Here is a 22,065-nt window from a genome sequence, read left to right as displayed (position 1 = left end):
TTGTTATTTGCTTAGTGAGAAAAAATAAATATATTTAGGTATGCAGCATAGTTTATAACAGAGAATAGCTCCAAGTATAGCAGTTGAAAAGCGTTGCGGGCAACCAACACCATTGTAGATTAGATAGCAGTGGATAACAGTGATTGCATAATATGTATGTACATGTATCGATACAGTTGTATGTGGATGAGAGCAGAATTTGTGTGTAGAATATTGGATGAATATGGAATGGGAATGAAAATAGGAATGAGCCGTCACGGCATGCCAGCTGTTAACCAGCATATCTAGTTGATACAACAATGCGACTGTCCGCTAAGGCTACACTGATAAAGGGAGTAGAGGAGAGAGTGTAGAGGAGAGAGTGTTAAACACTACCTTTAATATTTCCCCCCTCTGTCTAAGACGGTATAGCGATATCTCCTAAAATACTTCTCTGAATTTCTAGCTCAGAAGGGGAACTAAAAAGTACTTCTACATTCGTGCTCACGACAGTTGGTTCTATGTTACCGGACTTACATCCATCCAATAACTGTTACTCCAGCAGTATTCCCCAAACATTTATGGGGAACGTTTATGCTGTTACAACAACAATTTGAATTTCTGGCTCTCACACAATAATCGCATATATCCCACATAATTTGTCCTTAACGCTGCCATCAGATTGTGTGGATGTCCATGTTCTAAATCTTAGCTATAACGCACTATTTCTGACCTTATGAACTGTAATATCCCTCAATAATTTGGAAAAATATATAGCCTTAGCTTATCGTGATGGGCAGCGATCCAAGGATATAAACTCAAATAGCACTGGATAAGGAATTTTTGATTTTTATTTCCCCTACTATTTAAATAAGTGTTTCTTTATATTTAATTTAATTTGAAGCCGGAATATATAACTACATACCATTGCATTGGAATAAAATTCGACATTTTCAAGTATTCAAAAGCTTAATCAAAAATTAGACACTATTTGCCATAGATAACGCGAAGTACCATCAAATACAAGTACAAGCGAAAATTTTAAAGTTCATGTAGGCAGTATACTAACGACCCCAATACTACTACTAATTCCTTCCCCTCCCCCTTCTCTATGGGTCTAATTATTATGATAATTAATACTTTAATCTCGGGTCAATTGCTATTTGTGTATTAGGGGTTATGAGCAGAATTAGCGTAAGCACAACGTGATGATTATGGGAAAACAACACTAGTGAGTTACAGTTATGTTTACATATGTATAGTATGTTATAATGAGTTTTGACGAATAAGGTGAAGCAATTGGATTAGGAGAAAGACATAGAGCGAGACAAGTTAACTGCTAATTGGTCGGTAATATGTTGTCACGCTGATGGTTTTGGTTGGAAGTTTGATTTACATACACTTATACATTTATTGTATTATACATTGTGCGATCTGATTGGCGAATTCGATTGATTGGAATTGGTTTTGTTGCTTTGTTTACTTGGACTGACTGATACGAATGAGTAGTATACGAGTACGAGTAAAGTGTTTGTGTGTGAGATGCTTACTTTTTGATCAGCGAACGAACTTTTTTGATTGTTCGATTCAGAATAGTCTTATTGTTTGCGTTGTTGTTGCTGTTATTGTGGGAGTTTCCTGTCGCATTGCTACCCAATGATGTTGTCGAAGTCTTGCCACTATTCTGACTACCGCGGTGTGTATGGGCCGATGCGCGCGTCTGCGCTCTCAGCATACTGCCACACGAGGTGCTACTGCTACGCAGCGATAGTGAATCCTCCCGCTCATCTTCTGTTGAGCTAATACCTTCGGGGCTTCGCCGAACAACTGCCGCCCCATGATGATGTTTGCGTACGACGTTGCGTTCGGGCGTGGTCGCCGCACTGGATGTCGACGAGTCACATTGCATTACACTGCCAGCGCGTTGTGGCATTGGTTGTGTGCGTGTACCACGATTGAGATCGGGCGTTATTGGCGTGGCAAGGTTCTGCATACTCTGTGTACCCTCCATGGGTGCAGGTTGTGGCATCGTAATTACCGCCAACGTTTTCTCATCTAGAAAATGATCGAGTGAGCGCGATTTGCGATGCTGCGGATTTGGTGGCAAATTTGTCTTCTCACGTTTCGCCACGATTTCCGGTTCAATTAGTTCCGAAAGTGAACCCACCGACGAAGCGTAATCGTTGCCAGGCTGCAGAGTACTTGTCGAACTGGCGTTGGTGAGCGCCGTGCTACCGGCAGCGACCAGCGCCGCCATCTCTGCAATTCGGTCATTGGGATCCAAACCATCGGTTGTGTCCAACAACCCGTCGACACTATGACTACGATAACTCGCTGCACCACCTGCAGCCGAACCGTTGCTATTGTTGTTGCCGCTACTGCCATTCGCATTGCAAATACCGCCAGCTGAGCTACGTCGGGGCGGGCGATAGCCATATGGCGACACGTTTTGCATGGAACCACCCATGAGCAACGCCTTTTGCTGTGCCGACGTCTGTTGGGTGCGGTATGGCGGCAGTACGTTACGCTTCGAACCACGCCCGAACATGCTCAGCTGCCCATTGCTGCCTAAGGGGCCGCAGCTGCCGCCAATGCGCTGTCTGGCCGGTGAGGGAGATTGCCGGTATCTATTTGCCTGGTGATTAGCTGCTAGTTTGTAATTAGTGTTAATTAGATATGAACGATCAGTAAAAATTTGCTTTTGAATTTGTTTTGTAGAAGAAGGGGTGAATAATTACGGCTTACGATTGCTAGACCTACTAAATACAAATACGTATACTCGCGCGTAAATAATTTAAAACTTAGTAATTTAAGGTGTAATCAAATAGATAACAGTAAATAGAAATAGGGTAAGTTCGAGTTAGGAATTTGGAGTATGGTTTGGGATTCTTGAGGCGATACTGTTTTTGCTGTTTTTTTTTTTTTTTTGTTTGTGACTTCCTTACTAACTTCTAGTCTAAATTAATTTCTATTTATTAATAATATAAGCTTGTATATGAATATTCGAAGAGTTTGCGATTGCATAAACATTACGTTCATAATCATTCATCAATCAATCTCATCAATCATTTCTGATCGTCTCATAGCTTTTATGATAACCTTCATGTTTTCATCACTCAATCATCATCTTCATATGATTTCATATTGCGGGGCAATCCAGGCTACTCTTTATCAACGCTGGATCGCCCCGTACTATGTATTCGTATTGGTTGTATTTGTAGTTGTCGTATTTTGTTGTGCCCCACCTTGTCCGCTGCTATTCGCCGCACCACCGGCGCTGCTGCCGCCACTGCCACCGCCACCGACACTGCCGCCACTCACACTCTGCTGATAGTCGGAATCGTTGCTGTGCATTCTTTGGTAAGTCACCGAACCGGGTGTGCTGGGCATACCTACGAGGCGATCCAAATTCTTTTCACCGCGCATAAATCTAAAGCGAAAAGAAGAGAGTAACATTATTGAGAAAGCTGCGAAAATAAATGCCAACAACTTCTTAAGTAGGTAGAGAATGTTACGAGTATATAGAAAGTGCATTGCCGTGCGACTTCGTTAAAGTGTATTGAATTAAAATTGGATAAGTCCGCCCAGATATTTGCTAGCGCATGAAATTTGTAAGCATTATGTATGTATGCATGTACTTTGATAGGTATGCTTTTTATTATATAAGGCAAAAACCTATTTTTCTATAGTATTTTATTAAATTATTTTTGGTCTAATAATTAATGGTTTCTATAAGTAATCAGAGCAAATGAATAGTTGAGAATAGCAATGAATGGTAAGCCACCCAAGCATGCCTGAAGCCATGTCTCTGAAACCACTGAAGTTAATCAGATATACGCTCAAAAGTCATTGGACCTAAAAGAATATTGACAAGTCGCGGATTATATTCATCGATCCATCATTTTCATCAACTCCCTTGCCTTTAGGGCTGTTTAAGAAATTTATTAAGCTTTATGCCTAGTTATTAATGTAATCAGATATCATCACCACTTATTGCAGGCTAAGAGCTTCAAGCAGCACGAGGCGCTAGTTCTACACTAATAAAGGGTGGGCCATATAGCGTTTGCTTTTTGAACCACCTTTTTTTTGACAATGGTAACACAAATGACATGTCAAATGTGTTCATAATTTACTTAAAGGTTTGACATTTACGAAATGGGACACTATACGCTTGAACAAAATTGGGAAATATTGAAAACCAATGCGTTTTCGGTTCGCTCAATGGGCAGAAAATCGTTTGACCGAAGATGAGCATTTTTACCAAAAAATCATCTTTTCTGATGAAGCTCATTCTCACATCGGAGCTACGTCAATAAGCAAAATTGTCGGATTTGGGGCTCAGAAAATCCACACGTTACTGTAGAGAAGCAAATGCATCCACAACGAGTCACTGTTTGGTGCGGTTTTTGGTCTGGCGGCATCATCGGGCCTTTTTTTTTCGAAAATGAGCGACGAGCCGCGGTTACAGTAAATGGCGAGCGTTACCGTGACATGCTCAACGAGTTTTTGTTTCCAAAAATTGAAGAGGGTGACATGGAGGACATAACTTGTCACACTGCCAAAGTTACACTCGAACTTTTGGACCTTACACACATCGAAAATCGTATGAATAATCCAGCCGTTATTTCTCAATTCACTACTTGTTTGGCTATTGTAGTCGACCAACCAACCGGAGCCGATACGCTCACAGCGAAGAAAGATTGTCGTGTTTGTTTACAAGGAGGAGAAAAGCTTCGTAGAAAAACTGTTCTCTATTGTATTGTATGCAAGAATCCAGTATATCAACAGCACTCAAAAATGTCTTATACATGTTTTGCTTGCCTTCCACCGCATCCTTAAATAAATTTCATTTCATATCTTACCATAAATTTCATTGTAATCAACTTTTTTTCTTCAACATTCTTTGAAATGAGTCATAATAAAGAATAGCAAAATACCAATAACAAAAACATCCTTTTTTTCACAAACCCAAATATTTTCAGCGATTACAATATTTTTGCTTCTGTAGGGAGCTCAATGCAAGTCAAACCAATGAAAAAAGTACAATACGAAATTAAAAATATATACCTGCGATACTTATACATGAATTATAAATGTGAACAAGGTATTTTTGTGAATGGGTCCCTCATGGCAGTGGAATAGCTAATTTGTTTTTGTTTCTCTCGATTTGTTGGTTTTAAAACTTTTATCTGCTTTTTTCGTTTATTCGGTTGTTTGCATATATTTTGATTGAAATTTCGACAGTCCAATCAACAAATTGCAAAAACAAAACACGTGCAAAATATAAAAACTTTCAAACAGGGTTTCGTACTACCGCTATCAGCTTGTAACGATGTGAACGACTCATCCAACTGCTAAACACAAACATAGACAAGAAAAAAATGGAGCATCTGTAAACTGTAAATGTAAAATATAACCTACTTAGAGTATTCTTTTTGCAGATCGCATCCAAAAGAATGAAGCAACTGTGCCGATATACTCGACCTGGGAAGGAACCTTACATAACACTAAGCCGGTGTAAAGAATTCAGAAGATGTGGCCAAACTCAGACCGTTAACTAACTCTCAGCGATTTTGAAGGAATTTGCTGATTTGCTGACGTAACAGGGGATGTGACAGGAATTGTTTACCACAAAACTGAGATTGTGTTGGTGATATAAAAAAACAACACAGTCTTTGCTACTTCGTTGCCATCTGCACAACGACTGATTGGAAGAGCATAAGAATACGTGTGAAATGAGCGGTCAGACAACAATTTTGTTTCGTATGGCCAAACCTTGTAATTTACATTCTTGACACTAACCATCTTTTGAGTTGCGCTCTCAAACCAACTCATCTATCAGGAAAACGTTCCTTTGGTCCAACCTTGTCGACGTTGCTCGTTTTTTTGGGTCCAACTAAATTAGACCATAACAATAATAATGAAAACTTGACTAAAACCGTGAAAGTGATGTAGATAACTAAAGGGCCTTTCAAAAATGACGTCTAGATGTCAGTAGTGAATAATTCCTAGACAGTACCGTCCTTATGTCATCTTTAATATTTGCGAAGTAGACAAATTCTCAACTTCACACTATAAAACAACGCGTTAAGATTACTGAAACTTTTTATCAAAATGGTCGAACTTTAGAACAGCATATCGCAATTTCGTAATTTTTTTGGTGGAAATAATAGTCAGAATGAGTGGACAATTCAAAGGTTGTTGAAAGGATATCAAGAAACTGGTTCTGTAGAGGAGGAAAAAATGACTGACAGACCAAAAAGTGGACGTTCTGTTACGAATTTTGCTGGTGTGACGCAAAGTGTTGCTGAACAACCTTCATCAGCGATATCTCGGCATGCTCAACAATTAGGTATCTATTCATGAATCGACGGCGACAGTTTGTCGGATTTTACCTGTAGACGAGCTCATTGTGGACATTTCAATGATGTAATTTTTCATATATGTATAATCGTTAAGAGCCGTATTTGGAATAAAAAATAGTGAAAGTCGAATGAACCTAAATTTTGACATGTCTTATTTTAAAACAACATCTAGGTGCGTATTTTGAAAGAACCTCTACTTCTGACAGGAGAATAGTAAAGAGAATATACTACTACTACAGTTCACAAATAGTAGACGAGTAAATTGTTTAGCCTACGTGCCCGCAGCTTTCTGTGTAACAAACACTTTTTTTGCTTGTATTTTTTTTTTGTGTAAAGTGACCTTAGTTTTAAATCTGAAAATATAGGTATCTAAGCTGCGTTCATTGGGGAAGGACTTTTACGTGGCGGGTCACAAACCCAGTGCACATCCAGATATCCTGGAATGCTTCGCCTTCTCTCATTAGTTCGCTCTCAAACGGATGTTCGAGAGCTACCCAGAGGATAATTGGGCGAAGATCGAAATTTGTGAGCTGCTTGGAACGTAGGTAAGTGAATGGCAATCAGAGGCTCTCCGCGTTACAACTAGTAAATAGAAAAACTAGTTAGTTGTTTTGTCACTGGCTACCCTGGATGCAGGGAGAATAGAATGGGCAGTCTTTGTCAGAACGACTACTTGGATCTACTCGGTTTTCGATGAAATGTTATCATAGTTCCGGTGCAGCTGAAAGTCGCGAAGCATTTTAAACCCTGCCTCACCGCAAAAAAAAACAAAAAAAAAGAAGTTGTTTTGACATCGTTAGGTTTTACTCAGCTCCTGTAAGCTGTCTTATCTCTCTTTAGCGATTTCTCGGTCGTGAACGGTGTTGAAACTGTAAGCGCTGTTAGCCCACTGTTGGTTTAAATGTGAGTAAAATAGGACTCTGTTAGCAGTTAGATTAACATGCGGTAAAATGAGTTGCGTGACTGTTATAATTTATGGATTCGTTACACTTAATTTGCTTTTTTAACATCAAGTAGTTGCTTTAAAATTTATATTTGCAACAAAGTTTTTAGCCACGGCTATATTTGGGTGGCCAGAGAAAATTTATTTAGATGAGAGTACTCATAAATGTAAAACCGGGTTAGTGAATGCTATAAAATAATGTAAAGTTAAAATTGATTGCCATAAATGAGTGTACAAGTATGAGTGTATACGTATGTATATAAGTATATTTGTTTTGTTTTAAATTAGGTTTCATTCCAAGCGTAATTTCGGGAAAAAATTTGCATTAAAGCATGCGTAGCTATTTCAATGACTATGTGAGTGTGTATGTGGGGAAATGAAGGAAAGTGAATGCATTTACATATTTACGTATTTGTTTTTTTTTTTTTTTGGTTTTTTCATTATCAAAGTGACTCCAATTTTTTATGATATTTTCTATGAGAGACAAATTCATAGTTTTCAAATAAAATTTTTTTCCCCATCATGCGTTGGATAGGAGTAAATAGAAATTTCGTACTATACCAATTCTATTAAATTACGGCAAATAATGAAACATTTGGAAAATATATAAATATTCTGGGTGGGTATATCATAAGAAGGCTATATTAGATTATTATAGAAATTCGATGATATTAAGAGTGCAGTAATGATTCCTCGGACCTATGCCGTAGCGAAAACTGTGAAATTGAGTATTTTGCAAAAAATGAAAATTAGAGACTAGACAAGTTAATACCTTTCAGGCATAAGCCGGCGATAATAATCGGTCACAAGCGCGCTAATCCGCTACTGGAATTTTATAAAGATATCCATCTGGTGTAGCAGTGAAATGATTTGAAAAATCGAGAAAAAGTGTAGAACGAAAAATTGGAGTTTCAATAAACTATGTACTAATATGTTTCTTTTCATTGCAAGCAAATTTTCAGATTATCTCTTTGTACGTAAACCTCATAGCGAAAATAAAATACAAAATCTACAAAGTGCTGTCTCAAAAATCAAACAAATACATATGCAAGTATGTACGTATGTAGGAATATTACTATGCCTTGCAATAGCTACCTCTCTAGTTTATCGATGCAGGCATCCTGATAGTCATGTATCCACGTGACGCCGTTGAAATGACAAACGCTGCGCATATCTTCCGGTAATCGGTCGGTTTCGGGCCACGCAAATTGTTGATCTATTATTGGAATAATATTACAATTTGATTTCAAAGCGGCCACGATTTCCTGCAAAATTGCAATAAAACAAAAAACAAATCATCAAACAATGCGACCGCTGAATGCTGCATGTAAAATGTGAACGAACTACTCACGCGATGCACCCAATCCTTGCCTTCTTCGTCATCAACACACCGTTGCAGCGCATTTGGTGTTAATACTAAAACGAAATTTTTCGCCTGACGAATACTATTTAGCAGTCCATTATCGAATTTGCCCGCTTCCAGGCGCTCAACATCGATGAACACCGAGAAACCGCGCAGTTGCAAGTGAACCTGTCAGCAAATATGAGTAAACATTTAATTATAAGTAGTTGCCTTTGAATTTTCGCCTACGTGCAACGCGCCAGACGTACCTTCAACAAACTGGCCAATTGCGAGCCATTCGAACGCCGATAGCTGACAAAAACGTCCAACGTCTTTGCCATATTCTCTTCGGACGAGCTGGGTAGTGAATTTTCTAGGTTTTTTACCGCGTTCAGTATGCGCAGCCGATGTATTGAATTCTTGATGCCACACTCCGCAATCAGCATATCTTCATTCAGCTGTGGCAATGAATTCCGATCTATGCCTGCGTGTAGCATTGCATATGTGTAGGTGCCGTATTCCGGTCCGATTTCGGCCAAGAACTGGTGCATTTTCGCTGTGTCCTTGGAGGAGTAGTCAGCCATGCGTTTGAGATTTTGCAGCTCACGTTCAAAGCGTTTCAGCAGTATGCCATTCGAGATGCCAATGTCGTCACGCAAATTCTCCTCGTTTAACTTTAACAATAGATCACCATCTACTTGTGATTCTTCGAATTGTTTCACAAATTGGCCAAAGTTGATTTGTTTCACCCACTCTTGCACGTCTTCGACAGACCACAGTGGCACTTGCTGCGACAATTTATGAGGTACAGTTTCGCCGATGAGACGTAGCGCTTGCGCTGCGAATTTGGAGGCAATTGCATTGGGGCAACTCGCTACAGTCTTTAGTGCTTCGATGGCGCCGATCTCGTGAAATATTTCGGTGTTTCCCTGTTCGCGCTTGATACCCGCCTCCATGCAGAAATGGAAGGCGGCCAGATTGCGAGCTTCTTCGCGATTCGAACTTAGAACTGGCACCAGTCGTTCTAGCCAATGTTTGCTTTGGCCGTGTGCGTGCGCTAGATTTGAGCGCGCGAATTCCGATGGGTCGTGTGTGGTGACGAAGGGTTCCACCAAATCGAGGCAACCTGACTTCAGCACTTCAGCTTCGATCTCTTTATTGGCGACTAGTACGGCGATCGCAAGACAGGCATAGTACTTTATGTTGTCGTCGTCATGGAACGCTAGCGGGAATAGCCACATGGGTACCTTGCGGAAGATCATAGCTTCTTGATTTTCGGCGCCACCATACAAAGACAGATTAGCTAAGGCACTTGCACAATGTCGCAATGTTTCCACATCATTTGTACGGCATTCGAAGAGCACTGCATCCAAGCCACCTAATTTGATGACATCGGAACATGTGACTTCCGAGTGTTTGAATAGGTGTTCTAGTATGCCGGTGCCCACACGTGAATGTTCGGTATTTGGTTCTTTTGTGCACATACAGGCCACATTCACCACTTTGTCGAGTCCATTGTCTACAACATGTGTACGATTCTCTGTCGTTAGGCATTGCTCTAACAACTTGGCCGATGAGAATTTGATTTTCATATCACCCTGCACACAGTTCTTCATGAGCAAATCTAGACCGCCGCTATTGCGCAGCGAATTGCACAAACTATAGCCGAGCTCGTGTCCATGTGTGGGCACAGCCCAGGCACGTTGCATAACTTCATTGATTTTCTCCAAATACATTGACTTCTCTTGAGCAGCCTTTGAATCCTCCAGTGTATTCACGAACGATGTCAACACGCCGGAGTACTTGGCAATCGCTTGCTCGATCTCACGTTGACCGCTGCCGGATGTCAGTGCTTTCAGGTCATCCAACTTAAGATCGTGCAGCTTGATGAGTGCACCATTGGTAGCGGACATTTGCGAAGAGGACGAGATCATGCTACTGCCCGAACTGGAGACACCCTTATGCGTCATTGTGTAATTCGCTTGCGATGCAGACGAGACGTGCTTCTCTTGGCTGATGATGCCGTTTGAGGTCATCGTTTGTGATTGCTGCGATTGTGAGATGGCTTTTTTGTCGGCGGAGAAGGTATCACTTTGCACTTTAATACTGGCGGCGGCCACATTATTGCTGGCCTGTTGGGTAATATCGCCAGTGCGTAAGGAGAGAGCTTCCTGAAATGAGTAAAGAAATGCATAGCGTCAGTAACTACAAAGATACAATTGTGTATGATAGGAGATCTTGTAAGTTTTGATAGCTTTGAGATATGGAGGGGCTAACAAAAGCAGTACACAATTTTTCAGAACACTTAAAAAGATAAAAAGAGGAAAAAAGTTCCAGGAACAATGAATAGAAAGCAATACAAGTATATAACACATATTTAGTTCACAGGATGATATTTACAGTATGCCTAAAAAAATATGAAAACTTTAGGCGCAACACCAAAACAATTAAACTCCGCGCTCATAGTTAACATTTTTGAAATTCTTGGAGTAGAATTTATGGGGCTTTGCGCTGAAGAGTTGGTGAAGAAGTTGACTAGTGGAAACTCGGCCAAAAATATTGGATTTGTAATATTTACAATTTTTTAGAGAACCGATTGACATTCAAAATTTCAAAATTTGATTAGGACTATCTACACTGGTTGTCATGTATGAATGCAATTCTTTGCGCAATTCCTCTTTCTTGAGTTTTTGCGCTCAATTGACTCAGTCGTTTTTGTATACCTTGTTCCGTTCGACCACGATGGGTATTTCGCGAACATTTTTCAAAACACCACCTGTTGCAGTGCTGCTAAGGTTCGGGTTACTCGAATATGTTCCAGATGTATGGCTTGCGTTTGCACTTGTGTTCATTGCTGTTGTTGAAGCTGTAGTGTTGGCTGTTGTTGGTGGTTGTTGTGGTATTGATTGTTGTTGTAGTTGGATGTGTGCGTGTGGTGGGAGTGGCGGCAGAGATGCGGTTTGAGGCGAGCTAAAATGCTGAAATGGTGGACAAGAGTTTTTACGTACAGAGCGAGAGGCAGAAGCTGCCGCAGCGGATGCGGACGAAGACGAAGATGAGGAGGAGGACGATGCAGACATACGCGCAGCTGAACTTGATGAACCAGACGCTGATGACGATTTTGAAGATGAGGACGATGATGACGCAGATTGCTTGGAAGACGACGATTGAGCCTGCGATTTAGATGTAGTGGCGGAGTTGGACAGTGAGGAGTTTTTCGTGGTGGCAACGTTGTCATTGATTGTGACGGCGTTAGGCGGTCCGGGTGGACCCGAAACTACTTGTATAGGTTGTGGTGGGGGCGAAAGCGGACAGGTGGGCGAGAAGCGGCTAATGGGGGGACCACCATTTGTAGTGTTGATCGGAGGTGGCGAAAGTGGCATTTCTACGATGGGGCTGGGTGAACGAGCGGGCACAAAATCCGATTGGCCACTTGAGCGGAAAATTCCTTTACGTATGGACCAAGGCGCTTGATGGGACATTTTGCCGCTACCGTTTGTGTGCTTACTTTTTGTTTTGGCAAAAATTTTGTGTCCTATTTTTTCTTTTTATTTTCAATTGAGATAGTTTTTTTTTATTATTTTACTGTTGTAATGTTTTTGCTTGAATTTTCGAGCCAATTGCTAGACCATGAGACAAATGCAAAATTATATAGTGAAAACACCTGCGCATTTACGAAATTCCACACGTTTCAATTGCGAGCGCACCTTGTCAGTTGCACCAGAATTGGCGACGACTGTGACTTTAGAAAAATAATCTGCAAAAATTTCACACAATTTTTCATATAAGCATACGACATATAACACAAATTATGTATGTATGTACAATACTAAAGTAATTGTTAGCATATGAGGAGGCGCTGTGGCATTGTGTTCTTGAAGGAAAGAGCGATGCGGCGCATTTAGTACCCGCGCGTACGTCAACAAAAGCGATATTACTTGTGTGGCGGAAAAATAGAAATTCAATTTATTTATACACATATTTCGACCCAAGTATATTATGTATGCATGAGTGTATGTATACAAGTCAGTGTGTTATTATTTTATCTTCACGGATCAGTTAAAAAAAATTTTCATTAGCTACGCGTGCGCTTCACACTGATCGACATATTGACGCGAACAGTTAATGATTTGTATAGACAACAGAATAAGAAGTACAACACAATTGAAAGGGGAAGTAAGTGGGATTTTATATACAACAATAATTGCACATAATTTTATTTAGAGCACAAGTGTGAACAACACAAAGAGATGTGGAAGGCAAAAAATATTTTTGACAGCTTACGTATGGGTAATTAACGGAGATCTTGTAACGCTTCATTTTGTTGAAATTGCAAATTTATTATATAGAATTATTTCTCTTTATTATTTTTAAGCTTTAATAAAATGTGCTTTGCAGTTCTTTTGGGCTTTAAAAGCTTGGTTTAGTAGGACTATTTTTATTAAGTTCATCAATAAAACCACCTTTAATTTTTTTGCGTAATTTTTTAATATTAACAATTTTGCTTTTGGTTTAATTTAGCTTTTAAAGTAAGTTGTTACAATTTTTAAAAATTTCTTTAACTACATTTTCAAAACAATGGAACCGAATTTCAAGTTTCGTTGAGTTTAAAAACTTTCGTTAAATTTTCTAACATTCGTTCAGTTTGAAAAATTTGGTTAATATTTTTAGTTTTCATGAATTTTTTAAATTTTTGTTTAGTGTAAAATCAGCTTCTTCATCTTTAATAGTGTTTTCAACATCTTTAATAGAGTTTAAAAATGCTTGCCTACTTTGTTTGTTTTCTGCCAGTTTAAAAACTGTCTTAAAGTTTTAAAATGTAACGGAATACATACTTTTAAAATTTTCATTTATTTTTACAGCCGCGGATATTTGAACATCTTTAATAGAGTTGAAAATATTTATCAACTATATGTGTTCTCTGTCAGTTGAAAAACTTGTTAAATTTTAAAATATAACGGAATGCTACTGGGCTTCTAGTATTGACATTTTTGATTTAAATTTTACATAATTTTTAAGGTAAGCGTTTTTGTTTTTGATAAAAACATAGCTTCAAAGTTTCGTTAAGTTGAAATTTGTAGTTAAATTTTATAAATAACTTTTTTTAAAAATCAAATTTAAGTTTCGTTAAGTTTTAAAACAAAAATTTATTATTATAACTTTAGTTCAATTTTTTAATATAAATAACTTTTTTTATGTTTTAAAAAACGAAATCTCAAAGTTTCGTTAAGTTTTAAAACTTTCGTTAAATTTTTAAATTGTGTTAAGTTTCAAAATCTTCACTAAGTTTCATTTTCTAACAATAATTAAGTTTCAAAATTTTCATAAATTTTTTTAGCTTTAATAAAAATGTTAAGTTTCCGTTTAAGGGGAAACCCGCTGGAACATTTGAAAATATTTATCAATTTTATGTGTTCTCTGTCAGTTGAAAAATGTTTAAGTTTTAAAATATAGGGGAAGCATACTGGAGTTTTAGTATTAACATTTTTGATTATAATTTTACACAATTTTTGAGGTAAGCGGATATAATTTTAATATTACTTTTGCTAATTTTGTAGAAACCAAATTTCACGGTTTCGTTAAGTTCTAAATTTGTAAAGACCAAATTTCAAAGTTTCGTTAGGTTCTAAATTTGTAATTAAGTTTGTAAATAACTTTTTTTAATTTTTATAAAAACCAAATTTAATTATCGTTCAGTTTAGAAACTCAAAATTTTTTTTGCAATAACTTTAGTTAAATTTTCTAAATAACTTTTGTTGTGTTTATGTAATCGAAATTTTAAAGTTTCGTTAAGTTTTAAAACTTAAGTTCATTTTTTTTAATTTTGTTAAGTTTCAAAATTTTCGTTAAATTTGTACCCTGCGTTGTCCTTAGGCTTCTAAACGTTCATTGAAGATTGAAAATGTGTAATAAGTTCTAAAACACGTTTTTTTAATAGAGTATTAAAACTCCTGAGTCTAATTTTATTTATTGTAGTTTTTTAGGTAAGTCGCATAAGTTTAAGAACGAAGTTAATTAAATTTAAAAGCCACTGAATTCAAATAAATTTTTTATTTGTTATTAGTTCTCAATTATTTAACTTTCATTAAGCATTAAAATTTTGCCTAAGTTTCAAATTCACTATTACTAAACAACATTCATTAAGTTTGAAAAGCATGGCTAAGTTTTAAAATGTAAAATGTTATATATTAAAAATATGTTTCGTTAGGCTTAACGAATACAAAAATTGTATTATTAGTTCGTTTGCTACTTAGCGGCGAAATAATAAAAACTGAACTTAAGTTTCGTTAAGTTCGAAAATGTTCGTTAAGTACGAAAACTTTCGTTAAGTTTGAAAACTTTCGTTGAGCTCGAAAACTTTCGTTAAGTTCAAAAATTTTAATTAAAGCTAGAAATTTATAAAAATTTAAATTCTTTAAGAAATGCAATAACTGATTTTAAACTGTATATAAAATGAACTTTGATTTGTGTGTGAATTTTCGAAAAAAAAAATTTATTTTAATAATTCAAAAGCGAAGATTTTTTGGTTCTTGTTTCAGCAATATGATAGCTTTTTCATGGCGGAAATACACTCGGAGGTTTGCCATTGTCTATATATGCACATACATACATATATGCGCCTTGTTGTCTGTCCTTAAATATAAAAACGTCGCCCAATGTCGTTTTGGTGCAGGGCGAAAACTTTTGGTTAGTTTATAAGAAGAAATGTAACTGATTTCGATATTGTGAGCTTTTATTTAGATTTATTTGTGAGGTAGTTACGTATGTGTGTATATAAAAAATGCATTTTTTTTCAAATTATTTTTAACAAAGCTTTCCGAATAGTGTACTAGACTATTTTTTATGCTTTTTTCAAATTATTTTCAACTAATTGTGTACTTTATTGTTTTTTGACTTTTTTGATTATTTTTTCTCTAAATAGCAAAATAGATTAAGAATTTGAATTTTTAACGAAAATTAAAAATCTTATTATCCACGCGCTAATGACTTTTTTTTAAAGGACGCGCCAATTGACGTTCAAGTCTATCACCAGTCAACGAAGGTCGAATCTATTTTTCCCACACATTTTTCGACTTTGTTTTGGGCATTTCGCGTTAACATAGCGTATAAATACAATTCGGAAGTATTCTATCTATAAAATACATATTCACTTTGTACTACATATGTATAAGATAGAAGAAGAAGAGCAAAATGAATTTTTCACACGCATACGCTTAGATTCAATATTTTATTTCGATCTTCTCGTACTCTCGTAGCGCGCTCAACCGTCGTTCATTCAACGGTGGCCGCGACAGACGCAACACAATTTTCACGGAAAACCTCGCAACCACTGAACCACGTCTCGATCGTTTAGCTGTTGGCGAAAGACTGAAATTGTCGAATGCAAAAAGATTGGGGGTTCATACTGTTAGGCGTTGATGGTGGCGAAAGTCGAAGAAGGCGAAAAACAACAAAACCAAAGGAATTAAAACAAAAATAATTTCCAATCGTTGAGAGGCAGGCTCTTGGCAGATGAGCAACGCAAAAGAGCAAAGTTTGGGGCGCTGAGAGCAAAAGGAAAATGTGCTTTGTAAATATTTAAATATATGTAAGTATATGAACTTGAACTTGGCACACTGTAACTCTTTAGAGGCGCACATACACCCACAAACTCATTGACCGCAGGCAGGGTAGCATATGCGATCTAGTAGTGGTAGTAAGGGTAGTGGATCTTCGCTGAGCACGAGTGATCGTATGAACTCTTTCAATGATGCAAAAAATAATTTTTTAATTAGTGGGAGAAGGATGTTCGAATACAAGTCCGCTGCTTACAGCTTTAAATTCGCTCATGGCGCAAAAATTTCATTAATTTATTAATTAATTTACATTGCTAACACTTTTTGTGATTAAAACGATCTGCATTTATTATTTTATTTGAATATATGCATGTATGGTCGTTATAAAAAAATTATGATGTCAATCCAATAAAAAGTGAATTTATTTTATTTTTTCTCGCAAACGTGATGTTTGCTGTTGCTATTGCATTGGCGTTTTGCCAACATCTAGCATATGTATGTATGTGTGTTATTTATTATATTTTTTTCATCAACTTTTTCGTTAATAGAAGTGTCAGTTGAGATTTTGTTTAACATAGACGCCTAACACAGAGCAGGTCGAAAAAGCAGCAGTTTCATACATTTTGTGAAAAAGTGGTTCAGAACGAAAATTAGCTTATGCTTTATGTTGATAAGTTTTTCTAAGATTTAAAAGAAATTTTTTGAAAATGTGATAGGAATTTGCAGGGAATGACAAATGTAAAAAAAATGTTTTGCTACATAAAGCCGCAAACAGAACTCTGATTGTACATCGCTAAAATTTTGTTTCTCATAGAACATCTTAACATCGCTAAAATGTTGTTCCTCATAGAACTAAAAGCTCCAAGTCATCATCGTCTAATGTGCTTATGCGTGGCAAACATATAGCAGGTGCCAGGTTCGATAATAACTGCGGGCATTAAATAGCAACAAGTTTTTTTTTAATAGCGGTCGCCCTCCCTTCGGCGATGGCAAAGCTCCTCTCACCAGTTATTCGTAGGCGTCTTATGTAAAACCGTAGGTCTCTTCATTTGCGGAACAACATCAAGACTCACATTCCAATTCGGAGGAGACGTTTGGCCTTACAATTATTTTTAAGAATATTTTAGCCAATCTGTTTCTATAATAAAAATTTGGTTTTTATCATCGAAATGATTCTGCGGAGGAATATATCCTTGGCTGCTGTTTACGTCGAAGCTGCCGAGGTACAACGCCGTTTGGAGGAGACATTTTCAATCATTTTAATGCTGATATTTAGAAAGTAACAAATACTGAATAAGCCCAACTGAAATCGATTACCCTTTCCCCAAACCCACCCACCCACTCAAAGGCTTCTCCATGGACTTGGAAGGGAAATAAAATTTTTCACGGATGGATTCAAGCTAGAAAATAATACCTAATAATAGAAAATAAAGTAAGCTATGGAGTTTTTTTTCAAAAGAAATATGGCTAGAATCATCTGTCCGACTTCCGCACCGCTGTAGCGTTTACTAAGCAGAAGTCTTAGCCACAAAGGAGGTAACTGTGTACCCTTAACACGTACGCCGTAACAAAAACTACGATAGATATCTTCTCGGATAGCCAGGCGACCATCAAATCAATGGAGGCATTTACACTAAGACCAAAGATTGCTCAGGAATGCCTGGCAGCTCTAATTGATATTAGCACCACCTTCAAGGCCAGTCTTATATGGATTCCGGGACATAGAGCCATTGAAGGAAATTGCAAGGCCAATGAGCTCGCTAGAGAGGGTATTAATCTTCCACGTCTTGAAAACAGAGGAAAGATAGGAATTGCTATGGCAATTTGTCAATTAAGGACAAAAAAATATTCTCCGAGAGGCCAATATATCAAGCAAATACTTGTGTTACAATAAGGCTAATTTGGCCGCAAATGGATAAGAAAAAGGCAGGAGAATTGCTTAACCTGTCACGACAGAACATCTCGAAGGTTGTGGCTTATGTCACCGGTCATTGGCTATTAGGTAGGCTATGAGTATTTTCTCATGAATACTACAGAAGTTCTAGAGACAATGAAGAGGGAGAAACAGTGGAACACTTCCTTAGGTAGGAATAAAGCAAGGTTGTTAGGAAAATACTCTTTTTGACTCTCTTACTGAAATATCCGGTGTGGGATACGTCCTATCTTACGCTTCATAAGAGCGTCTAAATGGTTTCATGATGAATAAACACTGAGGTTCCAATGTTACTCAGTCGTACCACAACGTACGTATATGACCTGAGTGAGTTGGCTATTCTAAATCGACTGCCACAAAAATCGAACCTAATCGAAATCCAACTGAAATGTTTTGGTGGCAGTCTAACTCTCGATTTATTGTCATTGCAAGTGATAGGCATAAAGATAAGATACACGTGAAATTAATTAGCTCACGGCCATAAACGCAATGCTGCTGAATAAAATAATATATCATGGAAAAGGGATATTTCCATTGAATTGGATATTCAACGTAATGCTTTGGAATATGAATATAAGCAGTTAACCCATCGAGGGGCATATGAGTTTTTTATTTCATTTGTGAGTATAGTGCAAATATATTAATATTTTAAAATTAGCTGTATTCATGAAGTTTATTTAATACGCAAAGCCATTTTTTTTTGCCAGTTTCCAGACAGTGGACTAGTCTGTCTGGTGCTTCGACCACAATCTCATAGGAAAGGTTTGATCAATTTTAGAGATGTCTATGGTCTCATTAATTATCTGGATTTACTGGAGCTTCAATACACCGCGAATAGCATTGCGTTTTCAATTTTCACTTTCCGTTGCAAGTTAAAGTTTTGAATCATATTATTGGAATTAAGTACCCATTACAAGGTCTCTTAATGAACTTAGTGCAATTTTTAATAGTCTCTGTCTTCACCCTTCCTATACCAGCAAAACCTGCGTGACCGAAACTCTAACACAATTACACTCTTTTGTATGTTACAAACACATATGCACTGGTATTTGTTTGAAAATCGACTTTTTTTTTGGTTCTCCGTCACCTTTGGAAAATGTGTAAGCAGTAAACAAACTTTTTTCATATATTTTTTCTTATTTTTGCATCAGTAAAAATAAATAAACGCCGTAACCGAATGGGTTGATGCGTGACTACCATTCAGAATTCACAAAGAGAACGTTGGTTCGAATCTCGGTGAAAACACCAAAATTAAGAAAAATATTTTTCTAATAGCAGTCGCCCTTCGGCAGACAATGGCAAACCTCCGAATGTATTTCTGCCATGAAAAAGCTCCTCATCAAAATATCTGCTGTTCGGAGTCGGCTTGAAACTGTAGGTCTCTCCATTTGTGGATCAACATAACATCAAGACGCACACCACAAATCCCATTAAACTAAAACAAAATAAAGTAAATATATAAAAAATTTTTTTTTTTGGGATTCGAGCCCAGGATTTTGGATCGGAAGCCCACATTGCTAGCCGCTCGGCTATCGCGCTATGCTGTCGGTGGTGCGCTAAAAGCTATTTTGTTTGTCGCTACGTTTATATGTAACTGGAAATCACACGTACACACAATTTTTCGCACGACTTTCCCGACACTCTTAACAAAGTGATTGTAATGAGCAATGTTCGGTGACCGTTTAACGGTCACGCGTCAAATTACTTTTAAGCCTAATCTTTAAGTTATGCCTCTCCAGTCTGCAAGGTTCTGTAATCATAGATTTAATAAATGAAATGAAATAAAACAGATACGGGAGCGAATATTTTGTCTCAGTTGGGTCGAATCCTTGAAAAGTTTGATATCACAGAGAGAAAAGTCCACATTTTTATCAATTTAATGATATAGTACTCGTACATAAAACTAGTTGTGGGTCTTACAAGGACGCGAAAAGTGTTAGTTAAGCCTTTCTGTTAGAATATCGAATGCTAATTAACATTATAATATAATTTTTGTAGTGCATTTAAGCAAAATTATGTAAATGTCAAATATATTCTGTGCTCGTCCGTTTCGAAAGTGAACGAAAATAGGTAAAGCGTCTTTCAAAATACGCGCCTAGATGTAGTTAAACATTTACAAATTTTATTCTTTTAGGCTTTACTATTTTTATTCAAAATACGGCTCTTAACAGATATGTTATATGTGAGAAATAAAACCCTTTAAATGTCCCCCATGAGCTCGTCTACAGGTAAAATCCGCCAAAATGTCGCCATCGATTCATAAATTCCCAATTGTTGAGAATGTCGAGATATCAATGCCGCAAGTTGTTCAGCAACACTTTGCGCTACAGCAGCATATTCTTAACTGAACGTCCAGTTTTTGGACAGCCAATACTTTTTCCATCGTCGACAGATCCAGTTTCTGGATATTCTTTCAACAACCTTTGAGTTGTCGACTTATTCGGCGGATTATTTCCAAAAAAAAAAAATTCAAGAATTGTGCGATATGAATGGATCGACCATTTTCATTTCGATCATTTCAATAATTTTAATGTGTTGCTCTATGATCTAAAATTGTACATCTGTCCTCTTGAACAATGGCAAAGATGACATAAAAAAGGTACCGTCTAGGAGTTATTCATTACTCACATCTAGGCGACATAGACCTGGCGGCTACGCTGGCTATATCATGTCGTCCGAATGGAAACAAACGCTCTGGCTCTGTAAGTATTCGATGCGGTACCAGCTGGTGGTAGCAGAGGACGAGGAAAGCCTCCGTAACCGGTTATTGCGCCAATTAAGAAGAAGAAGGCATCTAGGTGTCACTTTTGAAAGTCCTTTTATTTTTAAATAACCTTTTTCAATTATTGTCAACATAAAAAAAAATCGATTATTAATATAACTGCTATGCTTCGCGAGTTAAGCCATGGATGCAAGCGCGAGCAAAAGATTGCCCAAATTGTCAGTGGTTTGACCAAGTTATTGCAGATTAAAAAAATTGAAAATTGGAGTTAAAAACGCGATGCGTGCAAGGCGATTATGAACGGCGCTAAAGCTATCAATGAGCTGTACTGCTGCCTGATGATGGTGTTAAAGATGTGACAGAAAAAAATGTATTTGAAAAACTCGCGTGGGTACTTAAATTCAAATCTTATCAAATACAAGGTGGCACAAAATTAATCACTCTATAAGAAAAATTAAAATTTATTAATATATACGTGAATTATATTTAACACTTTTGAACTAGACCACTGCGGTACCCAAACAAACAAGCAATGGAGCGCGTAAAGGTCAAAATAAAGATTCCTATCACTTAAAATCATGTTTACTTATGTTTAGTAAAATATTATTATTAATAAATGAAATCGGATGATTAATTTTGCACCACCTTGCACTACAAGATACGATATGTAAGCATACAATAATATTATATTATGTAAGATGCACAGTTATGCTTTCTACACTTATTTTTTGAAAGGAGCCACGCTTGGGCACTTTGACATAATAACAAGGCGACGTCGACAAATATACATAATATTTATTTTAAGAAGAGCACATATCCTTATTCACTCATTTACCTTTAACTTTCCGAATATGGATTGCGGACGCGCTCGCTTTGTATAATGGCATACGGCTGTTCCTTGTGTTAAACAATGACTTGGAGTTAGTAGACATCTTGTAAGCAACATACTGGCTTATCACAAAAATTGGTGTAACAAACGCGACGCGACAGATTGGCCAGCCATATGTTGTTCACTTGAAAGCCACTTTATTCCAACTAAATTTCATTTATATAATAAATTTGGAAAATACCTATTGTACATTTCCAAGCAAGCAACCAACGGAAAACACGCGCTGCTCCTTTTCCAACCTAACGACGTACAAAAGGCAAATGCAAAGGCTAAGAGCACCAAAGTGAAAATCGATATTCTTTTGTTGGTTGTGAGTTAACGCCCTTGGCATTGCAA

At 37.3% G+C, this 22,065-nt stretch overlaps 1 protein-coding gene across 11 annotated transcripts in view; it reads right to left on the bottom strand.

The window, feature by feature from the left end:
• The window catches only part of LOC128860293 (NAD(+) hydrolase sarm1), a 158,139-nt gene that overhangs the window by 4,339 nt on the left and 131,735 nt on the right, over nucleotides 1-22,065 (bottom strand). For 6 of the 11 annotated variants that reach the window (XM_054097724.1, XM_054097727.1, XM_054097728.1 and 3 more), the window contains 5 exons: nucleotides 8,899-10,800; nucleotides 8,639-8,818; nucleotides 8,383-8,552; nucleotides 3,225-3,409; nucleotides 1,530-2,628 (listed from right to left, as the gene is read on the bottom strand). In XM_054097724.1, the coding sequence (XP_053953699.1) occupies nucleotides 1,530-2,628; nucleotides 3,225-3,409; nucleotides 8,383-8,552; nucleotides 8,639-8,818; nucleotides 8,899-10,800 (3,536 nt within the window). Of the gene's footprint in view, nucleotides 1-1,529; nucleotides 2,629-2,882; nucleotides 3,410-8,382; nucleotides 8,553-8,638; nucleotides 8,819-8,898; nucleotides 10,801-11,352; nucleotides 12,253-15,841; nucleotides 15,934-22,065 lie in introns of those variants that run through there. The other 5 variants (XM_054097725.1, XM_054097735.1, XM_054097731.1 and 2 more) reach the window with 4 other exon arrangements.

This window comes from Anastrepha ludens, chromosome 4 (genome assembly GCF_028408465.1).
Source record: "Anastrepha ludens isolate Willacy chromosome 4, idAnaLude1.1, whole genome shotgun sequence".
In the NCBI taxonomy this organism is placed as follows: domain Eukaryota; kingdom Metazoa; phylum Arthropoda; class Insecta; order Diptera; family Tephritidae; genus Anastrepha; species Anastrepha ludens.
This window is presented reverse-complemented; position numbering and strand designations above follow the sequence as displayed.